At 45.5% G+C, this 25,221-nt stretch overlaps 1 protein-coding gene across 2 annotated transcripts; it reads right to left on the bottom strand.

Annotated features, from left to right (window-relative positions):
- Window positions 1-865: 865 nt before the first annotated feature.
- yju2b (YJU2 splicing factor homolog B) lies at window positions 866-10,892 on the bottom strand. Of its 2 annotated transcripts, XM_048521919.1 has the most exons (10): window positions 10,849-10,892; window positions 10,332-10,395; window positions 8,272-8,325; window positions 7,294-7,376; window positions 6,596-6,651; window positions 5,705-5,765; window positions 3,328-3,470; window positions 2,860-3,032; window positions 2,380-2,518; window positions 866-1,390 (listed from the first exon to the last, which is right to left on the bottom strand). In XM_048521919.1, exons 2-10 carry the CDS (start codon window positions 10,332-10,334, stop codon window positions 948-950), a joined length of 1,155 nt encoding a protein of 384 aa, XP_048377876.1. In that variant the 5' UTR covers window positions 10,335-10,395; window positions 10,849-10,892; the 3' UTR covers window positions 866-947. The 2 variants fall into 2 exon arrangements, with proteins under 2 accessions (XP_048377876.1, XP_048377875.1); XM_048521918.2 differs by lacking the exon at window positions 10,849-10,892 and having other exon boundaries at window positions 10,332-10,842.
- Window positions 10,893-25,221: the final 14,329 nt, after the last annotated feature.

Here is a 25,221-nt window from a genome sequence, read left to right as displayed (position 1 = left end):
GCAGAACATCTCCGTTCTGCTCATAAAAACTACCCTGACCTTCCAGTTGCCTACCACTTTAACACACCACCCTGTTCCTTGGCTGCCATCTGTCTCAGGCTTGTTACATTGAGCTTTGCTGGAACACTGCAAGTTGGAAGAACAAAACTTTTTAAAAAAATGAAACTGCGGCCACTGTAAATTTTTTTCTTTCACAGATGCTGCCAGACCTGCTGAGCTTTTCCAGCAACTTTGGTATTGTTCATGGAAGAACAACACCTCATTTTCTGCTTGAGGACCCTCCGAATTCAGTAATTTTAGGGCCTAAACTCTCACATGTCCTAGGCCCCCAGCTCACACACCAGCCTTGCTGTCACATAGCCTGCCATTACACACTACCTATTGTTAGTCTCCATTAACAACTATTCACACTCCCAGCCAGATTAGCAACTCCTTTGTCTAACCAACTGTTCTTCTTACTCTTCAGCCTCTATCTTTTTGTCTACTCCCTATTTTCTGCATATAAACCAATGTTTTCCCAGCTGCCATCAGTTCTAAGGAAGGGTCACTGGACCCAAAATGTTAACTAATTTTTTTTCTTCTTCACAGATGCTGCCAGACCTGCTGAGCTTTTCCAGCAATTTCTGTTTTTGCTCCCTGTACAAAACACAGGCTTGCACACAACACTAACCACAACAAAAACCTTCTGGCCTGTTTGTGCCGAATATTTTATATAATTAGACAAACTAGTTTCTTTTGCACAGCTTTCCAAGCTGATTGGGAACAGACACAAAGTTTGGGATCAGACCCAAAGTTGACAATGGAGCACGCAGCTCCCGAAGGTCAAATGTCAGATTAACTTCAATGAATAGATTCCCTCAGAAACACAGGTTAATACGAGTATTTATTCTACAGGAATATGTCATGAAACATAAATCTGTCTGCATTTATTTACATACAGGCGAAGCTCAGAGAATGTCAGTGTCTGAACTGGAGTCAGAATAGTCTGCAACAAGGGAGCTGGTACTGAGATCTCGATCAGAGTCCACCACTGCCTCAGTCTGTAGGTAAATATCAGTTTCTCCCCTCAAATCGTTAACATTCTCTTCAGGTGTTCTGTCTGGAATATGGTCCTTTTGATCGGTTCTGTTTATCATTTCCAGACTGGAATCCTTTTCTCTGCTGACCAAGAGCGACTGCTGTTTCTGGCTTTCTGCTTTCCGTCGGATTATTCCAAGATTACTGGCAGCAAATCCATTTGGGCTGTTTGTGGATTTGGTTGTTGATATTTTATTCAGGCCCAGTTTTTTCAAAGTCTCACCAGCCTTCTCTCCTACTGTGACTTGTGATGGTGCAAACCAGGACCGGGAGGTTATTTCCTTCCTTTTCAATTTTTGCTTGTCCTCGTACGCTGTGTAAGAAAATGTGGAACATCAGAATCACTGCAATTTTCACAAATACATAGAAACACAGACAGACACAAGCTTCTTTCCATCTATTCTCAGCAAAACCTCTCAGTTTAACCCTCTTCGGTATTCTCCCTCAAAATGTCAAATTTCTTATTTAGTCCCTTCAAGTGGCATAGAAGTTACTCCTAAGTTTAAGATTAGATTTCTTGGTGATACACATCGATGACCTCTAAGCTCTGCTCTTCAGTACAAGAGGAAATCTTCTATCTCACCCAAGGGATCATTTCACTCAAGTGTCACTGCTGAGACACATGCATATTCCAGTTTGGAATCACTAGGTAATGAGTGGTTCAAACTGGATCAGTCTTATCGAAATCAGGTGACTATTCATCATGTCCCAGTGATGTCCATGTGAAACCAAACTCAACAAGTAGGGGCTGCTGCATGAGAGTCAGTGCCATCATCATGGATTCTCAGAGGGGAACTCAATTCTCTTTATATTCAATTCTGACCAAATGCATTTAGCTCTAGGTTCTTAGTCTAAAGGTCCTCTTTAGCTCCTCAGTCCCTACTGATAGTGACCTTGAACCCTGTGCACCCCCATTATAAAATGCAAAATCAATGGTGAGCAGTCTGTGGGAAACCCTACTGCGCACACCCAGTGTGCTGTCATCACTCCCTTCCTGTGTGAAATGGACCTGGTTACATGGGCTTCAAGGAGCTTTGCTGGGCCCAAGTGAATCACCCCGACTGTAATTCACCCTCACTCACACTGACACCCTCCCTGCTCCAGGCTGGGTGTTGAGAAGCCCCAGTCATTGCCTAACACTTTCAGAGAACACCAGGGAATTAACTTTACCACTTCCAAGCTACTTGCTGAGAACTTTGCTTCCTACATACATTTTGAAGTGGAATGGAGCAGTTTTGGTGTTGAGATCAGGTCCTACTCCGCACCATTCTACATATTAATATTGATCTTAACCCAACTTACAATCCATTGCCTGGAATTTGAGAAGTGAAGCCAGGTGTTTATCGTCCTCAGATTCCTGAACCAGAGGGATACTGAGAGATGCTTTGTTCCGAAGAGCTTCATCTTTCTCTTCCACTTCTTTCAACACCTTCTTCTCATCCTAAAGACAGGATAATGGAAGTGTTAATTAAACTTGAAACATTCATGACAGCATGCGATGGGAGGTGAATGGAAAAGTACATGGGCACCAAGGAATATAGAGATGCCTTTACCAAAGACTTTCTGCCTTGGATTTAATGATTATCTGGAGACCCTTTATCTTACTAATTGTTCAGTGGTTCTGAGAGAGATATATTCCGCTTCCACTGGCCGATGTGTTCATGCATGCTAACTCTCTTAAGGAGGGGATTGGAGCGGTGGTGCTCTCTTTGTCTGGGGGAGGAGGGCTGGAGAATTAATGGTGCTGGATTTATAGCTTCACAGTATCTACAGCAGACACACCCGGAATTTCTTGCGCAGCATGCTGTTAATGGCAAAGTCATCTTTCCAGGCACTCTGCATCTCCTGGATATCAGACAGGGTGGGAATGGCAATTTTCAGCTTCTCTTGGTCACTGACTCCATGTTCCAGCTTGTACATTGCATCTGTTTCCAACTTCTTCTTCTCTTCATGCTCTGAAGGGTCAATGATCATTGTGTGATTAAAGAGAAAGCACCACTCAGACCAATTACCAGTGTGAATTCACAAAGACCCATTAAATACCACACACAAGAGCCACAGAGACCCTCACAACCCCATCAACCCAACCCACACTACCCTGCCTTGCCCAGCACCCCATCCAGTCCCGACCATCATTCTGGCCTCTCCGACACTGCCACTCCTCCATCTGCATTCCTCACCATCCTTGACCAGCTCTTGCCCTCCCCTTTGTCCCAAGCCTCCAATGCTCCCTCCTGCTGTGTCACTAACCAGTTGTTAATATCTGCTCATTGTCCTTCATGTCCCATCGTTCCTCTTTGCGTCGTGCTCCACTCACTATCACATAGTCACAGTTGGCTGGGTCAGTCTGCATCTCGATGTGATTCACACACAAATGGCATTTCATCCGAAACCTGCAACATCCAACACCAGACATAAAGCTTCCCTGACAGTGAGTGAGCAAGGAAAACATCCTGCTCCAGGATCAAGAACCCAACCACACATGTGTGACAGAGAAAGTCAGAGAGAGCAGTGAGGCATCTCTGTACCCAAAAAGGACCCTATCCAAAAATCAGGGAATCCTCTCACCCTCATCATTCTGCCTGCCCTCAGAGTCCTCATGAACAGCCACAGCTGGGCACCTAAAGTGCATGACAAAGGGGAGAATATGTTCTTCAGAGGGAGAAGATCCTCGGCTGCTTTGGGAAACGAGAAATGCAATTGCTTCGCCACTTGCGAAGATCTTTGCATCCTTGCTCTCCACTGGAGTCGTACCTGAGGACTGGAGAAGCAAATGTAATTCCTCTCTTCAAGAAAGGAAATAGGGAAATCCCTGGCAATTACAGACCAGTAAGTCTCACGTCTGTCGTCTGCAGGGTGTTAGAAAGGATTCTGAGGGATAGGATTTATGACCATCTGGAAGAGCATGGCTTGATTAAATGCAGTCAACACAGTTTTGTGAGGGGCAGGTTATGCCTCACAAACCTTATCGAGTTCTTTGAGGATGTGACTAGAAAAGTTGATGAGGGTCGAGCTGTGGATGTGGTGTATATGGACTTCAGCAAGGCATTTGATAAGGTTCCCCATGGTAGGCTCATTCAGAAGGTCAGGAGGAATGGGATACAGGGGAACTTAGCTGTCTGGATACAGAATTCGCTGGCCAACAGAAGACAGCGAGTGGTAGTAGAAGGAAAATATTCTGCCTGGAAGTCAGTGGTGAGTGGGGTTCCACAGGGCTCTGTCCTTGGGCCTCTACTGTTTGTAATTTTTATTAATGACTTGGATGAGGGGATTGAAGGATGGGTCAGCAAGTTTGCAGATGACACGAAGGTTGGAGGTGTTGTTGACAGTATAGAGGGCTGTTGTAGGCTACAGCGGGACATTGACAGGATGCAGAGATGGGCGGAGAAGTGACAGATGGAGTTCAACCTAGATAAATGCAAGGTGATGCATTTTGGAAGGTCGAATTTGAAAGCTGAGTACAGGATTAAGGATAGAATTCTTGGCAGTGTGGAGGAACAGAGGGATCTTGGTGTGCAGATACATAGATCCCTTAAAATGGCCACCCAAGTGGACAGGGTTGTTAAGAAAGCATATGGTGTTTTGGCTTTCATTAGCAGGGGGATTGAGTTTAAGAGTCGTGAGATCTTGTTGCAGCTCTATAAAACTTTGGTTAGACCGCACTTGGAATACTGCGTCCAGTTCTGGTCGCCCTATTATAGGGAAGATGTGGATGCTTTGGAGAGGGTTCAGAGGAGGTTTACCAGGATGCTGCCTGGACTGGAGGGCTTATCTTATGAAGAGAGGTTGACTGAGCTCGGACTCTTTTCATTGGAGAAAAGGAGGAGCAGAGGGGACCTCATTGAGGTATACAAGATAATGAGAGGCATAGATAGAGTTGATAGCCAGAACTATTTCCCAGGGCAGAAATGGCTAACACGAGGGGTCATAGTTTTAAGCTGGTTGGAGGAACGTATAGAGGGGATGTCAGAGGCGGGTTTTTTACACAGAGGTGAGAGCACGGAATGCGTTGCCAGCAGTTGTGAAAGCAAGGTCATTGGGGACATTTAAGAGACTGCTGGACATGTATATGGTCACAGAAATTTGAGGGTGCATACATGAGGATCAATGGTTGGCACAACATTGTGGGCTGAAGGGCCTGTTCTGTGCTGTACTGTTCTATGCTCTAAGATGCCCTGAATTATATTATTGAAATAGGAGATTCCATTCCAGGATCTGCACCACCCAAACAGGCAGCCAGGCGAGTAAGCACAGAACAGCTCCGGGATCTTCTCCATTATCACTGGACTACCCAGCATAGCAAGACTAACAGGTTGAGAAAGAAGGACAATTTTGAAAAAAAAATTTATAACAGGAGTGTTATTGGGGATGGCGGTGGGGGGGGGGGGGAGGGGGGGGGTGGTGGTCGCCTTGAGAACATAAATCACCTCGAACATGGGAGGGTGCACACTCACGATGCCATTAAGGAAGTGGTTCCAGATTTTTGATCCATCGTCAGTAAAAGGAGTGGTGAGCCTGACTCTGCTGAAGGGAGCGGTAGATTAACCTGTCCTGATGGGACACAAAAAGGAATGGAGCAGCCAAAGCCTGACTGAGCTTCGGAGGACGAGGTGAACAGGAATAGTACCTGTAGATGGGGGTTGTGTAGTAATTCCCAACTTTCTTCTTCTCTGCATTGTACCGGACACCTGGAACGAGGAAAGGACTTTTGTCACCCCATCAACATCTACTCTTTTAAACCCAAAGTAAAGCCATCTCTACACTGTCCCCATCAAACAGGGAGATTACAAACCATGAGGTTTGAAAGCCAGAAAAGCTATCTTTACTCTTTTTCAGCCAAATAAAGCATCGTCTGATCTTTTAAACTGCAAGAGAAAGAACCTGTGACACTTTCCCCATCAAACACTCCAAGGGCAGGAACAGCATGGGGTCAGATACAGACTAAAGTTTCCTTGAGACTGTCCCAGCAAATGTTCCAGGGACAGAGACTGCACAATTTAATATAGATTTAAGCTCTCTCTACACTGTCCCTAAACACTCCCAAGACAGGGTTAGCACTGGGTTGGGTACAGAGTAAAGCTCCTTATTGCTGTTTATCCAAGCAGGATTGTTTGCAATCTCCCTTCTCATAGCACCTCCCAAAATAAAAAAAAACTTGAATGAAGCTAACTACAACTCATTGCAGAGATAGTAGGAGCTGCAGATGCTGGGGAATCAAGAGATGAAAGGTGTAGAGCTGGATGAACTCAGCAGGCCAAGATTTTCTGAAGGGTCTCAACCTGAAACGTCGGCTTTCCTGCTCTTCTGATGCTGCTTGGCCTGCTGTGTTCATCCACCTCTACGCCTTGTTATCTATGACTCATTGCATCTCAGTTTGTTGCTGTGAAGCAGCAGAGATAGCAGTTTTCTCCACTTGGTCTATACTGGACCCACATTTGGCTGAAAAGTTGAAAGGACAGAATGCTCTAACTCCTCCAAGCCCGATTTCATCATATTCTGCACATTGTCGCAGACTTACCCATTCCGATGTGCTTCCCACAACCATCACACCAGATGTTATATGGCATCTCAAACCTTTGAGAAAGCAGAAGACTCAGTTACTAGTAAACCATACCTAATAAACCACGATAATATTTGTCACCCTGAAAATTCAGTTCCATTGACTACCAGGTACATCAACAGGCCAGAGCAAGAACCTGTCCAGCGAACGTGACATGGCATTCTTCAGGGAATGTGGCCACCATAGCGAAGGTGACCAATCCTTGCTCATCTACAACTTGCAGTTCTGGTTGGAGAGCAATTGAGGAAGAAAACAGTTGCTAACCAATCTGTCTTGCAGCACTGTATCAAATGCTTTCTGGAAGTCCAAATATACATGGAATAGTGTAGGTTAAATGGGTTTCAGTTTGGTTTCACAGGTCGGCGCAACATTGAGGGCCGAAGGGTCTGCACTGCGCTGTAGTGTTTGATGTTCTAAAACTTGTTTGAAAGCCCTTTAACTGTGACACATGGCAGATATCTGTATTGAGTGAGAGCCAGAGGCAATAGCTCAGAATGAGGAGCGGGAGATCCAGCCCCTCTATCTCCAAGCTGCAACACACAGAACATCAAACCCGGTAGCAAATATAGAAATCGCAATCAAGCGGTCTTGCTCTTAAAGATACAAAACACACAAGAAAACAGGAGTTTAAAATTCAGACTCAGCAGGAGACTCACCGGATAACGAGAATTCCTTGGGAGAGTTTCCGTGCCCTTTCCCGCAGAGGGTGACTGTTCCTGTACTTGTTGAGGGATCCATGCTGTCAGGTTAGAAAAATGTCATCCCAGTCCAGAAAAAGCAGGAAAGAAATGTACCAGATTTAAAGCCAGTGCAGATTGCTTAACCATTGAAATCCTTCCACCCAACTCCTCCCATCTTTCTCTCTGAAGCCCTGGTTGCTGATATCATTACTCAGTTTTTACAGCATAGCAAGAGGGCTTTTGGCCCATCATGTCCACTTATTCCAATCTCATTCTCCAGCACTGGGCTTTGTACACTATGGCATTTCAATTGTTCATGTAATTGGTTCTTAAATGTTTTGATGACTTCTGCCTCTTTTAGGCAGTGAGTTCCAGACACCCACAACCATCTGGGAGAAGGTTTTCCTCAAACTCCCTCAAAATCTCCTATCCTGAACTGAAAACTGTGCCAAATGGTTACTGCCTCTTCCAGTAAAGGGAGAAAGATTCTCTCCTATCTACACTGTCTGTTCCCCCTCAGGGCCTCATTAACCTCAAACAGTTCCTCCCTCAGGTCTTCTCTGCCCTCAGGGAAACAACTGCAACCTATCTAGTCTCTGACATGAAACATTCAAGGTTTCACAATGTTAAAGGTACTAAATCATTATCTTTAATCAAAAAGTTAACAAAGGGATACGGGTGATATTTAACAAGGCAAAATTTATTGCCCATCTAAAACAGCCTTCGAGAACAAGGTGTGAGCTACCTTCTTAAAACGTTGCAGTCTTTGAGGTGTAGATACACCCACAGTGCTGTTAGGGAAGGCAGTTCAAGGTTTTTGAGCCAGCAACAGTGAAGGAACGATAACACAGTTCCAAGTCAGGGTGGCAGACTAGAAGGACAAATGACATACAGCTTGCAGCTCTTATTTACCATTCCAAGCACTTCATCTCAAACACACTGAACTCTTCTTACCTTTGCAGGATCAAAGTCAGGTGGGTAGTACTTGTTCACACCTTTCCGTTCCCCCTGTAGGAGAAAAAAAAAATTACACAATGATTAGCCAGGCTTTTTTGTCTTGAATGCACACCTCTCCATCCTAGGGACACTAACTCTCACTAGATTGCTGATTCTTCAAGGGCAGTGCCTCCCATAAGACCATAAGGCATAGGAGTGGAAGGCAGGCCATTCGCCCATCACGTCCACTCCGCCATTTAAATCATGGCTGATGGGCATTTCAGCACCACTTCCCTGCACTCTCCCCGTAGCCCTTGATGCCTTTTGCGATCAAGAATTTGTCGATCTCTGCCTTGAAGGCATCCAACGTCCCGGCCTCCACGGCAAGCCATCACTGATGTGGCCATTCCCCACGAGAGTCCTAGCAATGGCATTGGTAGAAAAATTTAAAATGAAGGTTTAAATGGTCAAAATCCAGCTAATTCTCAACAACAGCTAGGAATCCCAACAGGGTTACCCAACTGCTATCTTTTAGATAAATCATTTGACACAGGTTAGATGTCAAACTAGGAATCAAACCGAGAGCCTCTGGACCAACTACACCTCAGAACACTGGGAGGACTGTTTGCAAAATGTTATAAAGCGGAGCCTCATCACGTAGTAAGACAAATGTCCTTCTAGTTGGCAGGCCTTAACTCCTGCATCAACCCACCTAAAGAGTTTTTAAACTGAGGCATCAACCAGCTGCAATATCACAGCCTCACCTTTGAGGCTCAGACAGATTTGAAGAGTGTGTTCAGATTTATTTTGCAATGGGAAATGTCAGAGACATGCCTCTGACAAATGATCTTATAGCGTAATATCTTCCTGAATAATTTAAAAACTTTAATTCCAGTCACAGAGTCATGGAGATGCACAGTATGGAAACAGACCCTTTGAGCTGACTCGTCCATGCCTCCCCTAAATTGATGTCCTAAATTAATCTAGTCCCACATGCCAGCATATAAACTATTCAGGTACCCATCCAGATGCCTTTTAAATATTGTAATTGTACCAGCCTCCACCACTTCCCCTAGGCTGCTCTTTCCATGCACACACCACTCTGTTCGGAAAAAGTTGCCCCTCAGGTCCCTTTTAAATTTTTTTCCTCTCATCTCAAACCTATGCCCCTCTAGTTTTGGGCTCCTCTACCCCAGGGAAAAGACCTTTGCTATTTACCCTATGCATGTCCCTCATGATTTTATAAACTTCAATAAAAGGTCACACCAGTCTTCGATGCTGTAGGGAAAACGGCCCCAGCCGATTCAGCCTCTCCATATAACTGAAACCATCCAACCCCGGCAGCATCTTTGTATAGCTTTGCTGAACCCTTTCAAGTTTCACATCGTCTCTCCTATAGAAGGGAGACCAGAGTTGAATGCAGTATTCTATAGCATCCTCACCTATGTCCTGTACAGCTGCAACATGGCTTTCCCAACTCCTATACTCAGTACACTGACCAATAAAGTCAAGTATACAAAACATCTTCACCATCCTGTCTATTTGCAACTGCACTTTCAAGGAACTGTGAACCTGCACTCCAACATCATTATCCAGCAATACTCCCAGGATCCTACCATTAAGTGTCTAAGTCCTGTCCTGATTTGCCTTACCATCTCACATTTATCTGAATTAAACTCCATCTACCACTTCTTAGCCCATCTCATCAATGTCCTGTTGCACTCTGCAATAACCTCCTTCACTGTCTGCCATACCACTAATTTTGACATAATGTGCAAACCTAGTAACCACACCTGCTATACTCCCATAAAAATAAAATGTAAAGAAACATTTCAGATACACATTCAAAAAACAGACTGCAATGAATAACAGATTGCATTTAAAATACAAATCCAAGCAGCAACTGAGTTAATACCTAATTATCCAGAATTAAAGCAAGGGGAAAACTTATTTTAAAATAGAAACCAGGACACAAATCTCAAACAGAAAGATCACACACCCCTTTAGACAGGCAACCTTGATGAATTGCTTGTACATAAATTTTCATTCTCAAAACAACGCATAACCAGCATACTTACCATGGTTTACTTCTTGAACTTCCAATTCACAGGCAAACAGCTGCTTCCACTCCAGTCCAACAGCCTGTGGACAAAAGAAACACACAGTGAGGTTTCCCAAAACGTCAGCTTTTGTGCTCCTGAGATGCTGCTTGGCCTGCTGTGTTCATCCAGCCTCACATTTTATTATCTTGAGGTTTCCAGCAGTTTGCTCAACTTCATCCTAGTGGCGCGCGCTGCGGGGCTGGGAGTGGGAAGGGCTGTGTACTACAAGAGGGCAGCGAGGATGAGGGGGTGAGAGTGGGGAACACTGATGGGGCAAAGGAGCTTCGGGCGGAAAGATTCATCCGGGGCAGCTGAGGGTGAAACCAGGAGAGTTTCTGACTCCCCCCGGGAGGCTGACAACCGGCAGGAAAGACAGGTGTTGGGTGGGAGATAGAAAGCCACGCTCGGCTAGGCCGCTGAGAAGCCTCGGGAGACCCAAGGCCCGGTTTCCACAGCAACCCCGAACCATCTAGCGCAGGCGCCGCCATTTTACCCGCTCCGGACCCCCGGGCACACCACGCAGGCGCAGTCCCGACGCGATGACGTAATACGCTCCTCCCAAGCAACCGGGCAGACGGAACTCCGAAATTCCCAGGGAATGTGGTGTCTGTATTCCCAAATGTCTTTTAAATGGCGTCTTCCTTCCTCTGGTAACTTGTTTCATACACGCATCACCCACTGCGTGGAAAAGGTTGTTCCTCAGGTCTGTTTTAAATCTTTCCCTTCCCACCATAAGCCTGCGCCATGGAGTTTTAGACCCCCCCCCCCCCAGCCCTGGGGATCAGACATTGGCCATTCATCCTCTACACTCCCCTCATGATCTTATAAACTTCAATAAGGTCATCCCTTAGCCTCTGTCCGGGGAAAAACGTCCCAGATAGTCCAGCCTCTCCCTATAGCTCAAACCTTCCAGTCTCAGTAACATGCACTTTTTTTTGCATTCTTCCCAGTTTATTAACATCTTTCCTATAGCAGGGCAACCAGAATTGTACTCTGTACTCCAGCCTTACCAATGTCTCGTACAGGCGTAACATGTCCCAACTTCTGTACTCAATGTTCCGAATCACGAAGGCAAGCATGCCAAATGCTGCCTTCACCAAACTTGTCTACCTGTGACGCCACCTTCAATGAACTATGTACTTGCACGCTCTGGTCTCTCTGTTCAAGGACACTCCCCAGGCTGTCATCAACTGTGTAAGTCCTGTCCTGGTTTGTCTTAGCAGCACCTCATATTTAACTGAATTAAATTCCATCTGCCACTCCTCAGCCCATTGGTCTAGCTGATCAAGATCTCAAAGTGCTCTTCGATAACCTTCTTCACTGTCCAATGTACTATCAATTTTGGTGTCATCCATGAACTTACTAACCATGCTTCCTACATTCTCATTTTAACCCTAGAAGTGGAGATAATGAAGTCAAGGCTGGATAGGGAAGAGTCAGATGGACAAGATGAAGGTTAGAGAATGATGAAATTGAAATGAAATTTGATGAATTTTCCCAGTTCATGGCAGAAGCAGAAAATGACACTGCTTGAGTCATTACTGTATAGAGTCTTGGAGTCCTGCAGCCCTAACTGGTCCATGTTGACAAAAATGTCCATCTATGCTAAGCCATTTCCCCACATTTGGCCCATATCCCTCTAAACCTTTCCTATCCAAGTATTTGTCCAAATGCCTTTTAAATGTTGTCAAAGTACCTAACTCAACCACTTCTGCTGGCAGCTCATTCTATATGCGTATCACCCTCTGTGCAAAAAAGTTGCTCCTCAGGTTCCCATTTATTCTTTTCCCTCTTACCTTAAACTGTCACCCTCTAGTCCGTGATTCCCCAATCCCGGGAAAAAGACTGAGTGCGTTCACCCTCTCCGTGCCTCTCATGATCTTATACATTTCTGTAAGATTCCCCCCTCATTCTCCTATGGTCTGAAAAAAATGTCCTAGTTTTTCCAATCTCTCCCTATAGCTCAGTCCCTTGAATCCTGACAACATTCTTGTAAATTTCTTCTGCACCCTTTCCAATTTAATATCTTTTCTATAGCAAGGTGACCAAAACTGAACACAATACTCCAAGTGCAGCCTCACCAATGTCCTGTACAACTGCAACATAACTTGCCAACTTCTGTACTCAAAAGCCCTGACTGATGAAGTTCAGTACGCCAAAAGCCTTCTTCATTGCCCTGTCTACCTGTGACTCAACTTTCAGAGAACCGTGCACCTGGACTCCCAGGTCCCTCTGTTCCACTACACTCCTTAAGGCCATTCCATTCACCATGAAACTCCTACCTTGATTTGACTTTCCAAAATGCAATACCTCACACTTATTTATAGTAAACTCTGTTTACCATTTCTTGGCCTACTTCCCCAGCTGATCAACATCCTGCTGTAATTTGTGATAATCTTCCTCGCTGTCTACATTACTAACTATTTTAGTGTAATTCGCAAACTTACTAATCATGCCTTGTGTGTTCCCACCAAATCATTGGTATAGATTACAAACAGCAATGGGCCCAGCACCGACCCCTGAGGCACACCACTAGTCACAGGCCTCCAGTCTGACAAACATCCTTCCACTATTGAGAGATAGCAAGAACTTCAAATGCTGGAGTCAGAGACAACACAGTATAGAGCTGGAGGAACACAGCAGGTTCGGCAGCATCATAGGAACAGGAAAGTTGATGTTTCTGAAGAAGGGTCCCAACCTGAAATATCAACTTGTCTGCACCTCTGGTGCTGCCGGACCTGCTGTTTTCCTCCAGCTCCATACTGTGTTGTCCTTCCCTTATTAGTTTCTGCTTCCTACCATCAAGCCAATTTTCCAGCTCTCCCTGGATTCCATGCGATTGAACCTTGCAGAACAGCCTATCACAAGGAACCTTATCAAAGGCCTTCCTGAAACTCATATCTACTGCCCTGCCCTCATCAACCTTCCTCATCAAAGACCTTCATCAAAGAACTTTAACAAATTCATGAGGCGTGATCTCCCATGCAAAAAGCCATGCTGGCTATTCCTAATCAAACCCTAAATCAGCCAGGGCACCCGCAATTTCTTCTCTAGCCTCTTGCAGGGTTCTTCGATATATGTGGTAAGGGCCAGGAGATTTATGCACCTTCATGCATTCTAATATAACCAACACCACCTCTACTGTGATTGTCCCCAGGATATCACCAGTAACTTACCCAAGTTCCCAAGTCTTCGTATCTTTCTGCACAGTAAACACAGAGGAGAAATATTCATTGAGGATCTTGCCCAACTCCTATGGTTCCAGATATACATGAACAAAAGCAGAAGTTGCTGGAAAAGCTCGGCAGGTCTGGCAGCATCTGTGAAGAAAAAAATCAATGTTAACATTTCAGGTCCGGTGGCCCTTGCTTAGAACTGAAACGTTAACTCTGATTTTTTCTTCACAGATGCGGCCATACCTGGTGAACTTTTCCAGCAACTTCTGCTTTTGTTCCCGGTTTACGGCATCCACAGTTATTTCGATCGCACACATACATGTGCATTTTGAGATAACAAATTGTGGAGCTGGATAAACACAGCAGGTCGAGCAGGAAAGCTGACATTTCGAGTCTGGACCTTCTTTAGCTCTACATCTTGTTATGTCAGATTCTCCAGCATCAGCAGTTCCTACTATCTCATGCATTTTGACCTTGAGGGCTCCAATTCTCACTCTAGTTATTCTTTGTCGTTTAATATACTTTGGATTCTCCCTAATCTTCTCAACTAAAGCTATCTCGTACCCCCTTTTGCCGTCCTGTATTCCTTCTTCAGTAAACACCTGTATCCCCTATATACCTCCAGGGATGCCCTCGATCCCAGCTGCCTGTACCTGAGCCATGCCTCCTCCTTTTTTCTGGTTAAAGCCTCAATATCTCTTGCTATCCGGGATTCCCCTACTCCTGCCAACCTTGCCCTTCACCCTCACAGGACCGTAAAGATCTTGACCTTTAGCTATCACACTCCTAAAGGCCTCCCACTTGCCTGAGGTCTGTTTTGTCTGCAAACAAACTACTCCAACCGACCCCTGCAAGTTCCTGTCTAATTCCATCAAAATTCATCTTGCCCCAATTTAGAACTCAAACCAGTGGACCAGCTTTGTCCTTCTCCAGAACTATTTCAAAATTAATAGTGCTGTGGTAACGGGTCCCAAAGTGCTCCTCTGCTATCACCTCAGCCACCTGCCCTGCCCTATTCCCCAAGAGTAGGTTGGGTTTTGCCTTTTGCTAAGTAGGACTTCTCTATGCTGCTTGAGGAAATTTTCCTGAATATATTTAACCAAATTCTACCCCATCTAAGCCCTTAACACTATGGCAGTCCCAGTCTATGTGAGGAAATTAAAATCCCCTGCTATGACAACCCTGTTGCTCTTGCAAGTCTCCCCAGTCTCCCTGCATATTTGTTCCTCTAATTCCCGTTGACTATTTGGGGGGCATATTGCACAACCCCAATAATGTCATGATCCCACAAAGCCTCACTAGATGATCCCTCAGTTATTTCATCTCTGACTACTGCTGTGATACTCCCCTTAATCAAATAGGTAAACCCCTCCCCTCTTTCCTCTCCTCTGTCATGTCTAAAATACCTGTACCCTGGCATATTAAGCTGCCAGCCCTGTCCCTCCCTTAGCCATGTTTTTGTAATGGCTATAATATCCCAGCCCCATGTACCTTAAAAACACCTTGAGTTCATCAGCCTTACCCGTCAGCTGTCTTGCATTGAAATAGATACAATTTAATCCAAGCGGCATTCCTTGCTCCCCGTCGTATTCCAGCCTGACCTGTCCCTTCAAATTGTTGCCATTTCTGAGTACTGTATCTCCTTCCAGCCTTGCACTTACCTCCCTGCCAATCTAGTTTAAACCCTCCCTTGTAGCACTAGCAGATCTGCCCTCCAGAATATTCATCGCTCTCCAGTTCAGGTGCAACCCATCCCTCCTGAATGGGTCACCTCTGCCCCAGAGAAGATCCCAATGATCTAAGAACCTGAATCCCTGCCCGCTGCATCAAGTCTTTAGCCACGCATTTATCTGCCATTTCGTTCTGTACTTACCCTCACTGGCATGTGGCACTGGAAGTAATCTGGAGATTACCACCTTTGAGGTCCTGGTTTTTAACTTGTTTCCTAGCTTTCTATAATCAATCCGGAAGACCTCGTCCCTATTCCTATCAATGCCATTTGTGACAATGTGCACAGTGACTCTGGCTGCTTCCCCTCCCCCTTGAAAATGTTCTGCAGTTGCTCTCAGTATCCTAGACCCTGGCTCCTGGGAGGCAACCAACCATCCTGAGTTCCCATCTGCAGCCACATAATCTCTTGTCTGTCCATCTATTGAGTTTGTTGTCACTAAGGCCCTGTTTACCTTCACTTTGTCCTACTATGCCCCAGAGCCAGCCATTGTGCAACTGACCTGGCTACTGGCGCTTTCTGCTGAATGGCCATCCCCCTCAAAACAGTATATTTGTTTTTGAGGGGAATGGCCACAGGGGGTTCCTGCATTCTCTGCCTACTCCCTTTACTTTTCCTGCTGATTACCCAGCTACTCTCTGCCTGCACCTTAGGTGTGACCACCTCAGTAAAACTCTTATCTGTGATACACTTAGCAGCTCAGATGATCCTGAGTACAACCAGCTCCAACTCCCTAATGCAGTCTCCCAGGATCTGCAGCTGGGTACCGTTCCCACAGGTGTAGTCATCAGAAATGACGGAAGGCTCCCTGAGCTCCCACATCCTGCAGGAGCAGCATGCCTCTGCCCTAACTGCCATCTCAACTACTCTAAGAGTAAAGAGGTAAGTTAAAAGGACTTTACCTGAGCTTATCTGTACTTTTTGCTGAGACAGTGTTCATCAAACCCTCTTAAGCCAAAGTTTTACTGCTCATTTTGTACTGGAAAAAGATTTAATACAATGTGAGACAGTGTAGGTCTGGAATAAGAGATATTCCACAGAGCCCACAAACCAATCATGTTTTTGGACCTAAGATAACAAAGTGTGAAGCTGGATGAACACAGCAGGCCAAGCAGCATCTCAGGAGCACAAAAGCTAGACCCTTCCTCAGAGAGGGGGATGGGGAGTGGGTTCTGAAATAAATAGGGAGAGAGGGGGAGGCGGACCAAAGATGGATAGAGGAGAAGATAGGTGGAGAGGAGAGTATCGGTGGGGAGGTGGGGAGGGGATAGGTCAGGCCGGGGAGGACGGACAGGTCAAGAAGGCGCGATGAGGTTAGTAGGTGGGAAATGGAGGTGCGGCCTGAGGTGGGAGGAGGGTATAGGTGAGAAGAAGAACAGGTTTGGGAGGCGGGGACGTGCTGGGCTGGTTTTGGGATGCAGTGGGGGGAGGGGAGATTTTGAAGCTTGTGAAGTCCACATTGATACCATTGGGCTGCAGGGTTCCCAAGCGGAATATGAGTTTCTGTTCCTGCTACCTACGGGTGGCATCATTGTGGCACTGCAGGAGGCCCATGATGGACATGTCATCTAGAGAATGGGAGGGGGAGTTAAAATGGTTCACGACAGGGAGGTGCAGTTGTTTATTGTGAACTGAGCGAAGGTGTTCTGCAAAGCGGTCCCCAAGTCTCTGCTTGGTTTCCCCAATGTAGAGGAAGCCACACCGGGCACAGTGGATACAATATACCACATTGGCAGATGTGCAGGTGAACATCTGCTTGATATGGAAAGTCATCTTGGGGCCTGGGATGGGGGTGAGGGAGGAGGTGTGGGGGCAAGTGTAGCATTTCCTGCGGTTGCAGGGGAAGGTGCCGGGTGTGGTGGGGTTGGAGGGGAATGTGGAGCGGACAAGGGAGTCACGGAGAGAGTGGTCTCTCCGGAAGGCAGACAAGGGTGGGGATGGAAAAATGTCTTGGGTGGTGGAGTCGGATTGTAGATGGTGGAAGTGTCAGAGGATGATGCCTTGTATCCGGAGGTTGGTGGGGTGGTGTGTGAGGACGAGGGGGATTCTCTTTGGGCGGTTGTGGCGGGGGCGGGGTGTGAGGGATGTGTTGCGGAAAAGCAGGAGACACGGTCAAGGGCGATCTTGACCACTGTCGGGGGGGACGTTGCGGTCCTTGAAGAATGCGGACATCTGGGATGTGCGAGAGTGGAATGCCTCATCCTGGGAGCAGATGCGGTGGAGGCAAAGGAATTGGGAATAGGGGATGGAATTTTTGCAGGAGGGTGGGTCGGAGGAGGTGTATTCTCGGTAGCTGTGGGAGTCTGTGGGCTTGAAATGGACATCAGTTTCTAGCTGGTTGCCTGAGATGGAGACAGAGAGGCCCAGGAAGGTGAGGGATGTGTTGGAGATGGCCCAGGTGAACTTGAGGTTGGGATGGAAGGTGTTGGTGAAGCGGATGAACTGTTCGAGTTCCTCTTGGGAGCAAGAGGTGGCGTTGATACAGCCATCAATGTTTTTGGACCAATGTGGGTAGGCTTGACCGCAGCTTCTATTTGAGTGTACTTTGGTAAGAAGAACAAAAGCATGGACTATTTTCTAAATGGGGAGAAAATTCAGAAGTCTGCAGTGCAAGGAGACTTGGGAGTTCTGGTCCAGTATTCTCTCAAGGTAAACTTTCGGGTTGAGTCAGTAGTCAGGAAGGCAAATGCAGTGTTGGCATTTATTTTAAGAGAACTTGAATATAAAAGCAGGGTTGTACCACTGAGGCTTTATAAGGCTCTGGTCAGGCCACATTTGGAGTAGTGTGTGCAGTTTTGGACCTCATATCTCAGGAAGGATGTACTGGCCCTGGAGCGGGTTCAGAGGAGGTTCACGAGAATGGTCCCAGGAATGAAAAGCCTAACATATGAGGAACATTTGAGGACTCTGGGACTATACTCATTGGAGTTTAGAAGGATGAGGAAGATCTAATTGAAACTTACAGAATACTGAATGGCCTGGACAGAGTGGATGTTGGGAAGACGCTTCCATTGGTAGGAGAGCCTAAGACCCTAAGGCACAGCCTTAGAGTAAAGGGAAGACCTTTTTGAACGGAGATAAGGAGAAACTTCTTCAGCCAGAGAGTGGTGAATCTATGGAATTCACTGCCACAGAAGGCTGTGGAGGCCAGGTCATTGAGTACATTTAATACTGAGATAGACAGGTTCTTGATTATCAAGGGGATCAAGGGTTTTGTGGAGAAAGCAGGAGAAAGAGGTTGAGGAACTTATCAGCCATGATTGAATGGCAGAGCAGACTTGATGGGCTGAATGGCCTAATTTTTGCTCCTAATGTTATGGTCTTGAGTAAGTGAGATGAGTTAAAAGAGAACAAGTTCAGCTGGGTAAAGATGGAGGAGGCACTGGATTGAAACTGCTTGCATCCCCATTGAAGGAAGAGCTGGAACCTGTCAGGCCGTCCTGGTAAGAGATGAAGGTGTAGAGAGAGAAGTCCATGAAGGGGAGATATTGGAGACAGAGACCTTCAGAGGAGTCATATCAGTAAGGACAGACTGACAGCTCTGAGTGAAACAACACTTGGTGCGTCTTCTGAGCCCTATTCTGGTCAGGTAGTTTCTGACTCATTGGCTGCACAACATTGATTTGAGAAGATGCACAATTCTCTGTTCTCTATTTTTTCCTAGACTGTCTCCTCCAGCTGGGCTCTGTACATTGGCTTGCCTCTTCCAATGCCCTTCCCAACAGAGACCCTTCAGAGGCCACAGCAGTCAGAACTTTCTCTGTCTGTGGCCTATATCTTGCAGGTGTTTTTGTCCTGGAGGTATAGACACCCAGAATATCATAACCTTATTGGCCAGTTCACTGCAGAGAAGCTTTTTGGGTAAACAGCAATCATGAATGTTTTTGAGCCAAATCAGACGTTGCCACTCAGCAATGAATCTCTTCTGGTGGAATTGGCATTCCTCAGGACCTCTGAGTTAGTGACCTGCACTTGCCAGGAGGTCCTCCCTGTGGACATGATATCTAACTCTGCCGTCACAAATAGGCTTTATGTAGTGTCTCGAGCTTTCTTGGTGATTATCCTTAAACTACAAATCAAGGTAGTGTCGTATCCAATTCTCTAACTGTTTGTTGCAGTCAGTGATGATCTCCCTTGGTTTGTTTTCAATGGACCTGTTGCCTTTTTGATCATTTCAAACATGCCCTGACACTCCTGCATTCAATAACATCTGGATATTTCAACGTGTAACCAGTAATTATTGGTACATCAAATTGTCATCTGTTGAACTTTACTTCAAATGACTCTTAGTGCATTCAGAGTATTCTCACTCCAATCTGCCACAATCTATTTTCATAAAAGAACTGGACAAGGGGAGAAAAAAATGGACTCAAAATAGGAACAGTTCAGTTCAGTGGGGTAGGTGCAGGCTACAGGGCAAGTGCAGGAAAATACTTTATGTGACTTTTGGGTAGGAGGTGTAAGCGTGCTGTTTGGGATTGGGGTCTCTGAGGTTTGGGGCTGTGGAGGGGAGATCTCTAGGGTTGAAGCCAAAGACAGTTCTTGATGCAACGCATGATGTTTGGTGATATGATCATGGTCAAGGCAGAGGTATGAGTATGTTGATATTGAGAACCTGCTGAGTAGATGTCGGTGTGCCAGAAAACAGCAGCAGTAACCTGGTCAACAAGTTAGATGACGGTGTTAGTGTTAGATCTGAGAGAACAGAGTTCAGAGGGATACAGGCTAGAGGGATTGAAGGATCCACTGACCCAACTGATCTCATGCTGACAGGAGGGAGGCAGGTGGGAGTGGTCCTCCCTGTGTCAGGAGTAGTAATTCAGAATGCTAGGCTATGTTTTGGGCACTAGGCTCTATTTCCATCAATGACAATTGGTAGAATTTGAATTCGGTATAAAAATCTGGAATTAAAAGTCTAATGATGGCCATGAAACCTTTGTCAATTTTCATAAAATCCCAGCTTGTTCTGTAATATCCTTTAGGGAAGGAAGTCCACTGCTTTTCCCTAGTCTGGACTACATGTTACTGCAGACCCATAATAATGTACTTGAGTTTTAATTGCCCTCTGGGCAATTAAGAATAGACAATAAATGCTGGCCTAGCCAGAAATGTACACGTCCCAAGATTGAATTAAAAAAGTTCTCAATAATAATAGGAGAGGTTGTGAAGCTAAAGGAAGCGGTGCAGCCAGAGGAAGATTCTTGGAGACAGGTAAAAGGGTCTGATTGGTGGAGAACCCATTTGGAGGTGAAGGTAATATCATTGCCAAACTCAAACAGTTTGCGAAGGTGGGATTGATTGGAGTCCTTTACTGAGCATGGATTATTCAGTGCCATGTATGAGAAGGTCAGAGGAATCATTATTATACTCCAAGTGGTGCGATTATAAGAAAGAATGGAGTCAGAAGGAAGTGAATAGGAATAACACAAGAAATAGGAGCAGGAGTAGACCTTTTGATATAATTTAGTATGACTGTGGCTTCAATGACATTTTCCAGCCCAGTCCGAAAACACTTGATTCTGTGTGTGACCAAAAATCTGACTATCCTGAACCTTAAATGTATTCCACAATGGGGCATCCTCAATCCTCTGCAATCTGGAGAATTCCAAAGATCCAGAAATGACAGGGTGAAGTAATTTTTCCTCGTCTCAGTCCAAAATGTTCAGTTGAGATGAGAGATGGAACAAAGTCCACAAATTACATTACCCACTGCTGCTGTTGTCTCTGTAACCTCCTCTGGTCCTTACACCCCTCCCTAGGTCTGTAAACACCTCCGGTCTCCACACCTTCCTCTGTGTCTATAGACACTGCCAGTCTCTAAAACCCACCCTGTCTCTGTAACCTCCTCTGGTCCTTACACCCCTCCCTAGGTCTGTAAACACCTCCGGTTTCCACACCTTCCTCTGTGTCTATAGACACTGCCAGTCTCTAAAACCCACCCTGTCTCTGTAACCTCCTCTGGTCCTTACACCCCTCCCTAGGTCTGTAAACACCTCCGGTCTCCACACCTTCCTCTGTGTCTATAGACACTGCCAGTCTCTAAAACCCACCCTGTCTCTGTAACCTCCTCTGGTCCTTACACCCCTCCCTAGGTCTGTAAACACCTCCGGTCTCCACACCTTCCTCTGTGTCTATAGACACTGCCAGTCTCTAAAACCCACCCTGTCTCTGTAACCTTCCTAGAAGTTAGACCTTAGAAGTTAACCTTAGAACTTCCTATGTTCTAAGCACCTCTAGCCCTAACAACTCCAGTGCCTAAAACCCATCCCTGTCTCTGAAACTTACTCAAGCTCCTACAACCCTCTGTATCTCTGTAATCTCCTCCATGTGCTACAACCCTCCCTATCTCTGTAACCTTCTCCAGGTCTAATAACCTTCCCTATCGCTAACCTCCTCCAGACCTTATAGTCTCCCTGTCATTTAACTTTTTCTGGCTTAAGAGCCCTCCCTAGTTGTGTAACTTTCTCCTGCCGTGGTACCCCTCCCTATCACTGTAACTGCAGCATCAACACAGGGGCTTCTTACCTCCCTTTCTTCCAGCTACTACTTACAAACATACAGATTAGCAGCAGAATTGGCTATGACCCCTTTGGCCTGCTCTGCCACTCAGTAAGATCATGGCTGTCTGACTGTAATCTCTACATTCCTGACTATTTCCAATAACCTTCCCCCGGTCCTTTGCTTAACAACAATCATTCGACCTCTGAATTAAGAATACTTGAGAAATCCGATTCCACCATCCTTTCAGGGAGTTCCAAATACTCTCAACTCTCTGCGTGAAAAAAAAATTCTCCTCACCTCCACCTTAATTGGACAACCCACAAGAAGAAATATCCTCTCCACATCCACCCTGACAGGGCTCCTCAGGGTTTACATGTTTCAGTTAAGTTGCTTTTCACTGTAAATTATTGTGTGGATATAAACCTAGCTTGTCCAATTTGTCTTTATAAGACAACTAACCCATTCCAAATATTAGTCTAATTATCTGTACTGCTTCCAATGCATTTCCATTAGTCCAGATGTGGCCTCACTAATGCCCTGTGTAACTGAACATAACCTCTTTAAAAGGAAATGGTAGAGGATCAATGTGGAGAATGATATAGTGGAACGTGAAGTGTGAAGGAACCTGATCCTGGTTCTGAGAAAGAGGAAAAGGGTTGAGGCCAGGAGTGTGGGAAATAGACCAGAATGCCCTGTCCATCACAGTGGTGGTGGGAGGTGGTAGTTATTGCAAAGTTGGGTAGGGTACTTGTGGATTGGGAGACAGGAAGTCGCCCACACTGACTTTAGTAAGGCCTTTGACAAAGTCTGGCACAGCAGGCTAGTTCTGAAACTTAGGTCACATTGGATCCAGGAATAGCTAGCTAATTGGATTCAAAACTGGCTCAATGGTAAGAAGCAGTGCGTGGTAGTTGAACTTGGTTTCTCAGATTGGAGGCCTGTAACTAGTGGTGTGCCACAGGGGTTGGTGCTGGGATCTTTGTTATTTACATAAATGATCTGGATATGAATGTACAAGGGATGATTAGTAAGTTTGAGGCTGATACAGTATTAGGAGGTATTGTCGAAAACGAGGAATGTTATCAAAAATAACAGAGGGATCTTGATCAGATGGGGAGGTGAGCTGAGGACTGGCAATGCAATTCGATACAGATAACTGTGAGGTGTTGCACTTTGCATAGTCAAACCAAGGTAGGACTTATACAGTAAATGGTAAGATCCATTTTCTGAAGAAGGGTCCCGAACTGAAACATCAACTTTCCTGTTCCTCTGATGCTGCCTGGCATGCTGTGCTCCTCCAGCTCCACACTGTGTTATCAAGGTCCTGAGGAGTGTTGTGGAACAGGGAGACCTAGGACTACAAGTACATAGTTCATTGAAAGCGGCTTCACAGGTAGACAGAGTGGTGAAGAAGGCATTTAGCATGCTGGCCTTCATCAGTTGGGACATTACGTTACAGTTGGATAAATGATTAGTGAGGCTGCACTTGGAGTATTATATACAGTTTTTGTCACCCTGTTATAGGAAAAACATAGTTAAACTGGAATGGATAACTTTCAGCAGCAATGTATTTGTGACAGGCAACATCTCAAGATTCTTTTTGACAGTTCTGTTAATTAACAGAACCCATGATTCCAAAAGAGCTGTTTTGAGTGCTGACTTAGTATTAGATAACATGTATATTCATGATATCTCAGTCTGGCTCTTCTGCATGGTTTAAGTGTATGAAGAACGTCCAGGTGCAAACATGTTGAAATACATTGGCCTTGGTCAAGTTGCACCCACTGCCATTTTCAGGACAACAGTCCCCTGTCGCAAAAGGAGCCCAATTTTGCAGCCTATCTGCCTTTAGAGACATAAATATTGTCGGGCCCTTTGAAAACTCCCCCACCCTTCAAAATTAGGGAACTCATATTTTTAACAATGGTCAGATACCTAAGTAGTCTAAATCAAAAAAGACATCTTGAGCTTTCCCTTATCTTGAGCTTAAATCTCAGCCGCCATTCCTAGTGTAGTGTTTGACCCTGATTCAGAGTGTAGCAACTAACTCCTATTTCATTATTAGTCTTGCTATTGTAAATAATTGCAAGAGCTGCGAAATATAAAAAGGAACACATTCTTAATGAGATAGTAGGAATATAGCAGTGTATTGGCTTCTGCCCATTAGGAATAAGATTGAGATTGCTCACCCCTCACTGTAAAGAAGAACCTTACAGCCCTCACTTGGATAACAAAGTGTGGAGCTGGATGAACACAGCAGGCCAAGCAGCATCTCAGGAGCATAAAAGCTGATGTTTCGGGCCTAGGTCTAGGCCGGAAACATCAGCTTTTGTGCTCCTGAGATGCTGCTTGGCCTGCTGTGTTCATCCAGCTCCACACTTTGTTATCTTGGATTCTCCAGCATCTGCAGTTCCCATTATCTCTGATACAATTTTAGCCATCACTTGGAGCTTGATTAAAGCTGAATAATCAGATATGAAAGGCAATATTCTGACCGATCGGTCCAAACAGTCTCCCCAACCAGGGCAAGAAATACTGCATGCTGTACCAGTGGTCAGCTGAAGAATTATCATCTCCCTCAGCAGTGGTCACTTGAAGCCCAAAGCATTACCGCAAGATGCAAATAACAAAATTAAGTTTATGCTACACTTTCACCCACATTCAACAAGAGTTACAGATCTTAATGGTGTAAAATGAGAAGAGCTGTGGCATTGTGAATTTAAAGCCACTAGGTGGCACCCTTTAAACAGGTGTGATTCCATGCCGTGATGCTTCTAATGTATGGCTTTTAGCAGGACAGAGGCTCCATTCTCTATGAGGCAGCACAGGATGTCTCGGCACAGTTACACTCATAATCCAGGCCAAAGTCCACCAGGCTGGTGCTCACACTGTTCAGAAAGCTCTAGTCTGCGGACAGTCCCCAAATGAGCAACACCAGGCTCCAGGCTAATAAAATGTGAGGCTGGATGAACACAGCAGGCCCAGCAGCATCTCAGGAGCACAAAAGCTGACGTTTCGGGCCTAGACCCTTCATCACTCTCTGATGAAGGGTCTAGGCCCGAAACGTCAGCTTTTGTGCTCCTGAGATGCTGCTGGGCCTGCTGTGTTCATCCAGCCTCACATTTTATTATCTTGGATTCTCCAGCATCTGCAGTTCCCATTATCACCAGGCTCCAGGCATTCAGCAGTGTATTACTAAGAAATTATTGGGCCTGAACCCTGATATAATAGGCAATGTGAGGGTCTTGTGGCATAGTGGTAATGTCCCTGCATCTGGCCAGTAGGTATGATTTGAAGTCCCACCCACCCCAGAGTTATGTCATAACATACTCAAACCGGTTGATGTAATAAGTAATATAATGGAAATGTGTGCATGGTTGGAGTGATACCTAGTACATAGGGAGTTGTGGCCGAGACTAGTCATCTGTTCAGTCTTCTCTATGTGCAGGTTGTTGCCACT

This window comes from Stegostoma tigrinum, chromosome 35 (assembly GCF_030684315.1).
Source record: "Stegostoma tigrinum isolate sSteTig4 chromosome 35, sSteTig4.hap1, whole genome shotgun sequence".
Taxonomy (NCBI): Eukaryota; Metazoa; Chordata; class Chondrichthyes; order Orectolobiformes; family Stegostomatidae; genus Stegostoma; species Stegostoma tigrinum.
Note: the sequence above shows the minus strand (reverse complement) of the source record. Positions and strands in the feature narration are given on the sequence as shown.